Source organism: Magallana gigas, chromosome 8 (genome assembly GCF_963853765.1).
Source record: "Magallana gigas chromosome 8, xbMagGiga1.1, whole genome shotgun sequence".
In the NCBI taxonomy this organism is placed as follows: Eukaryota; Metazoa; Mollusca; class Bivalvia; order Ostreida; family Ostreidae; genus Magallana; species Magallana gigas.
In genome coordinates, this window is record NC_088860.1 from 9,684,398 (window position 1) to 9,691,146 (window position 6,749).

At 33.7% G+C, this 6,749-nt stretch overlaps 1 protein-coding gene across 1 annotated transcript; it reads right to left on the reverse strand.

The window, feature by feature from the left end:
- Positions 1-2,806: 2,806 nt before the first annotated feature.
- On the reverse strand, positions 2,807-6,524 carry LOC105340390 (uncharacterized). Its single transcript, XM_011446415.4, has 5 exons — positions 6,370-6,524; positions 5,860-5,976; positions 5,589-5,770; positions 4,468-4,580; positions 2,807-3,802 (listed from the first exon to the last, which is right to left on the reverse strand). Exons 1-5 carry the CDS (start codon positions 6,486-6,488, stop codon positions 2,990-2,992), a joined length of 1,344 nt encoding a protein of 447 aa, XP_011444717.3. The 5' UTR covers positions 6,489-6,524; the 3' UTR covers positions 2,807-2,989.
- Positions 6,525-6,749: the final 225 nt, after the last annotated feature.

Here is a 6,749-nt window from a genome sequence, read left to right on the forward strand (position 1 = left end):
GAGACCCAACAATCGCCTAGGGGCTAGGGGTCAAATTTTAAATGGTTGTATATAATCAGCAACATGTCAAAATGCTTGCATATAGATCTTAGTAAAACGATATATTATAACATTTCAGTTTTTGTGAATACATGTATAGTTAAAATGTTCCTTTGTAATATTGGATCCCCAATTTAGCCCCACCCTACTTCTCAAGATTTTGATTTGAAAGAATTTGTTCTACATTATCTGAGGTTGCTTTCAGTAAAGTTACAGCTTTTGAAGGCAAAGGGTTTTAGAAAAAGATTTTTTTAAAGATTTTTCTCTTTAAATTATTATGTACAAATGTTTGCTTCCCCTGCCAATGTTGTGACACCATCCTACCCTGTGGGATCATGATTTAAACAAACCTTGAATCTATTAATATCCTACTTGAGGATACTTCCACTCAAGTTTCAGCTTTCCCAACTGATTAGTTTATGGGAGGATTTTTGAAGTATTTACTCTATATATTCCTATTTAAAAGTTAAACCCCCATTGTGGCCCCACTATGCCCCTGAGGATCATGATTTTCACAACTTTGAATCTACACTACCTGAGGATGCTATTAGATAAATTTAATCTTTCCTGGCTGATTAGTTTCTGAAAAGATAAATTTTAAAGATTGAACCCCCCCCCCCCCCCCCCCCCCCACCACCACCATTGTGGCCCTACCCTACCCCAGGGGTCATGATTTTCAAATCTCTGAATTAACACTACCTGAGGATGCTTCACAACAAGTTTCAGCGTTCCCGGCTGATTATTTTCTGAGAAGAAGATGTTTAAATATTTATACTATATATTGCTATGTAAAAGTTGAACCCCCCTTGTAACCCCACACTAACACCTGGGGTTATGATTTTCACAACTTTGAATGTACACTATCAGAGAATGCTTCTACACAAGTTTCTGCTTTCCTGGCCAAATGGTTTGTGAGAAGATTTTTAAAAATTTCTCAAAAATTATCAATAATTCCTAATTATATCCCCTTGAAATGCACATTGTATTCATTATCATTAAATTGATATTTGTTTTTACTTTATATTTTGTGGATATTGAGAAATGATTCATTGTAGGAAATAATCTAGTGAGGAGGAAAATCTCTGAATTTGTTGATCCTTTATTGACCTGTTTTGATGCCGAGTGAAAACTTTTAGACCTGTTCCCAGCATCTTAAATAATGTACTATTGTATCCATCCATGAAATACAATTTTCTACATGGATAAGAGTTATAGGCCAATCTAGTAAGTTTTGGGCGGGGTACAAATAAGGTCTGTATCCGCGAGAAGGAGATACTGTATTAATACATAACCTCAACACTTTTATCATCATTATGATGTGTATATTTAAATTTGGATAACATTCACTAGACCAACATTTTTTTGTCAACAAAAATAAACAACAAACCAGATACAAATGTAGGTTCCCACCCAATACCCTTTTAAGTAAATTTACCTTCTCTGACTCAAAAGTCTCACAGGAGACGATTTAGCTGTATCTTTTAGCTGACGTACTTAAGTACATTAACAGTAATTAATTGAAATTTATTAACTTTTTATAATCAATTTATTAACTGAATTATTAAAAAGAATGATGTTAATATAAACTTTTTGTTTGGTAACAGATATTAAGTACATCATACATATGCAGGAAAGAAAGGTGCAGAAAATGGACATAGAAAGAGTTAGCATTTACATTGAATAAATATGAACTGGAACTGGATCTCCGGCTGGGTCTTTTCGATAAGTGCAACATTTATTTAGTCATGTTAGTGATAACCTTGAACTTGGATAATTATGAATACTAGTAATAGATCTTGCAGGTAACACATGAAAAAACATGTACAATCAAACATAAATTAATTTAAGTGTAAACAATTGTTTTTAGCTTGGCAACAACAAAATAGGATTAAACCAGTCCATTTAGTAAATTACAAATATAACTTGCAAAAGATATGTTTACGGAATTTGAAACAACACCGTCCCTAAAGCTTAACGCAAGAGGCAAAGAGGGCCCCTGTTTCTACAGCTGCACATCTCTTAAAAGATTAAAATATTTCCCTGTACAGGTCTTACCTGTGTGGGTGTACATTTAACATATTGTATTGTTATATTCAGTAGTATATTCTCACTATATAACTCTATATAGACAAATAGTCAATAATTGTAATATTAGCTCGTCCGAAAAATATTGACCGGTCAATACTTTTTTGATATTGACCGGTTAGGAATAATATCTAGAGAACATTCCCTCTATTTCAAATAATCGCCTCTGATTAGTTGATTCGTAAACGATGACGTAAATAACTCTTCGCGACTCAAAAACAAGGTGACTTCATAATAGACAGTCAGTCAAGGCAAGTTAACAACGGACGCGCAATGCAACGGTTTGCTATCATAACGGATGTAAGGAATTGCGAATTACTGTGAACTAAAATCAGGTAGAACATCTGTATATTAATTCTTTCGGTCGGCGGAATATCATCAGTTTGATGCTGAGGATATTTTGGAAATAAACTTTGCACAGAATGAATTCGTGAATTCGTTGAGCCGAGAAAATTACGGCGATCTGTTTTCAATTACTTTCTTAATTTTGGTTTGTTTCTTCATATAACAAAACAAATGTTGACTGTGTTTTCGGGCAACATTGATTATATTAGCCCCCTTGGGACGAAAATATTGCCCTCCGCTTCGCGTCGGGCAATATTTCGTCCCTCGGGGGCTAATATAATCAATGTTGCCCTCAACCCCAGTCAATATTTGTATAGTATATATACTTGCATGGTCGCAATGAAACAATAAAATTTTATTCACTTTTTCAATGCCATGTGAGAAGAAACATGAAATATACAAGTCCAATCATTATATTAAAACAGAAAATGAATGTTTAACAAGGAATAAAAGTGTAAAATCTAAGACAAAATGTCAGCCATGAGTTTCACAGCCTCTCACCTTACAGTGACAAAAGGTTTTAAACAATCTCTTTGAGCAAAGGTGCTTGACGATTTACAAGACAAGCACACAGTTGCATTATTTTGGTAGACAATGGTTGGTAGTTAGCTGGAATGTGGTTTAAGATTTGGTATTTCTTAAAATCCTCTTTTTCTCTTTCAACATGCATTCTGTGTCGAGCAATTTTGTAACACAGTTCAGATTCTTTCCAAGTAAAATGGGTCTTGTTTACCAAAAATGGAGGTATTTCAATATGAACACCAGATGGCATTTGGTCTTCTATGTCAGCAGGGATTAAATCAACTGGAGCAAGGTAATCTGGAAAATGGGAATGTTCAACAATATTTGCCTCCGACACATATCCAGGATAAAGAGATGACACATTCACAGCAGTCGAAGCTTTCATGGTATGCTGGCTTTTGTTGTTACTGAAAGAGGCACCCTGTTGATAAAAGTCTGATGGCTTATCCTTGGTTGTCTGTGTACAATCGATGGATGTTTTTGCAGATCCAAAATCTTCAAATGATTTAGGCATGGAAACCTTGTACATAAGTTGACTGGGCATGCACATTCTAACCATGATACCCTTGTAAAAGATTTCATGCATTGCACTTATGATTGTGTTTACAATGTTGGAGACTGTAGCCCTGCTCATACAAAATCTGTCTGCCAAGTCCAGGTCTCTCAAATTTAACCGTAGTTTCATAAGAGTTATAAGAACCTGATTTTCCAGACTCACATTTGTGACACTCCATCCTGCTTGTTGAAATCTTTGAAGTGCTCCAACAATGATTTTAAAGACATTATATGGAAAAGATGTGTACATCAGCATCTAAAATTAAGATAAAAATTACTATGAATGTTGGTAACACAACTTAAACCACAGTTTTCTTATTTAATTGATTTTAAAAATATTCATATATTTCTGTGATTTTATGCTGCTGCATGTAGTTTAATTTATACTCTGTCCCAAGATATCCTGGATTCACATTTGGCTTAATTGCTTGATATTTATAAATACCTCAGGATTCAAATGATGTTCATTCAAAAGTATGAAAAATTTCCAAGATTTCTCAGTCGAAATGCCCATGTTAGCTTATCAGGTTTCAATACAATGCTTAAAATGTGATGTCTAAGCAGATTTTGTATTGCAGCAAGCCTGGATGATAACGTAGAAAAATTGCATGATGTATTCCGAGTGTATTTCGAATGGAGATAAGATGTAAACATTCCCCATTATAAATCTCTGTAAGGAATCTGTTTTCGTTCCTGTGAATTTTTCCGAGTGAAAGATAATAATGTGTCAATGAAATTATCTTGGAAATTTTCCCTTTCATCGATTTCAATTGCACTTATTTCAGAGGTATGTGTATTTTTATTAAAAATCGTCCAAATGTGCAGCATAAATATCTTGGGACAGACTAAAATTTCTTGTTACATTACATTAAAAAGATATAAGCACAATACTGAATTGTCAAATATCTCTCTCCCTCTCACTTTTTCTTGGTCATTTTTAATGGCATCAATAGACATTGCATGCCCAGTATTCTGCAATCTGACCACTTCTAGTTCTAAGCGTTGAATCTCATCTTCTAGTTCTTTTATTTTTGCTGTTCAAAAACAATGATGGTAATTATAAATAACAAATATTATTATGCCTTCTGTCAGTTTGTCACTATATATTCAATACTCATCAATTTTCACATAGTATCAAAGGATTTATATAGCGTAAGCATACTATGCCGAAATAGAGCACGGCAAATGTTTTCAATGAAAATCTTTCAAGCGCCGATAGCAGGATCCGAACTCACGACGCTAAAATCATTCCACCTTGAAGTCCAACGCGTTACCGCTACGCTGAATTAGCCGTTAATATAAGTAATGGTATTTATATATATATAACGTAGATATATACGACTGACATCAAGCAATTAAAATTATTCATTTTTCCAAAAACACTTCATTATTGACGGTAATTTTAAAGTTAAAGTTTCTTATAAACTTTTGAACAAATTGATTGAACATTTTTTAAAGAAATTCTACATGATAATCACAAAAACGCTTTTTTAAATGACGCTTGATAAAGAATGTACAAGAAAAAAAATTCAATGAGATTTCGTCTGCTAAACATTTCAAGTTTTCTCGGTAAGGCTAAACGTCTCTCATTTCTTGAAAGGAACATAAATCTTTGTTGACTTTTTATTGTACAACAACTTATTGATTAAATAAACAATCAAATCAATTGATTAATTTGAAAAAAAACAACAACAAACTCTTGCTTTTCCGGTGATAATTTTTAGGAACTTGTCAACACTCGAACGTCACAGCTACTTATAGCAAAGCACATTACTATATTCAACAGTCGGCATAATAATAACAATAGTGTTGTGTTGTGCATGTACTATGCCTAAATAGTAGTCAGGGTTTGATACATAGTGCACTCGCCTCCGGCTCGTGCACTATGTATCAAACCCTGACTACTATTTAGGCATAGTACATGCACAACACAACACTATTATATAAATGGAAACAACAAGTAAAAGTAATGTTAAGAAGAAATTAGAGTTCCTTTTTTCTGTTACCATTTAGAAACTAGAAAAAAATGTTGAAACTCTTACAATGAAAATCAATTGTCCTGGAGGCACACTGGAAAAATGGACAGGGATGAAAGTAGGTGTGGTCCAGGGCTGGATTTCTGTCTGACTGATCTGTACAAGTACCAGATGTACATGTACCAGCAACAGTGATACATGTACTTGTTTCCACCAAAGCTGGAACCTCAATTTCTTTCAACTTTTTCCTGCAATTTTGTCATATTTTTAATATGGAAAGTCACTTTATTAATATCACCCAAATGAAAAATCAGATAAATTAAGACAGTATACAAACCTCTTTCGAGTGTTTAGTTTATAGTAAGTAAATATTGTAGGACCATTTTCCTTGCAGCCATCTTTGAAGTGGCAACTACATATCCTGTCTCCGTTGTTCCATTTCCGATCAGCACGTCTAAATCAGATAATTGATAAAATAATATCCATGGATTCAAGGTCGAGTCTAACAGCTGTCTGAGATAATATGAGTACAGGTGACTGAGTCAGTATGTTTTACCAGAGACGTAAATAACACGTTATTCATGTCTCTCAGCTGTCTCTGGTTTACTTCCATGTATATTCACCATAGAGGAATTTCGAATTAAAAATGTGATAAAAACACGGAATTGTAAGAACTTAGGATTAATTAATCTTAACCTGCAAAATATACTGATTTGTTTCAAGAAGTAATATAAGTATATATAAATTACAAACATGACAAATGTATTTAGTTATAAGTTCGAATTTCCTCCGTGTATTAATGGGCGTAGCCTTATACTTCTTGCAAATCAAACTCAAGTCAACATACCTGCAGAGATCTATCCATTTTCTTCTTACTTTTTCATCAGTTGGAAATCGAAATAAATGACAATTCGATTTGTTATTATCACTTCGATGAGTGCAACCATACGCATAGCAGTAGACCATGTTCCCGGAAGAGCTCTTTAGGGAAAGGAGGTGCGCGGGACTTGCACATTTTAGACGAAGCCATACATCAGACAACATTTACAACATTAATTAAATAATTAATTATCTGCTATAAGTTAAATGATTCTTTGTAGTAATTTTTTCCACATTTGTTTGTCAAATTGTTAATTTGATTAAGAACTGCGGCGCGTCTTTTAATTAGGCCTACAGTCAATTTATTTTTCATATTGTTTAGGCAGGAAAAGTCGATGCAATGAAATA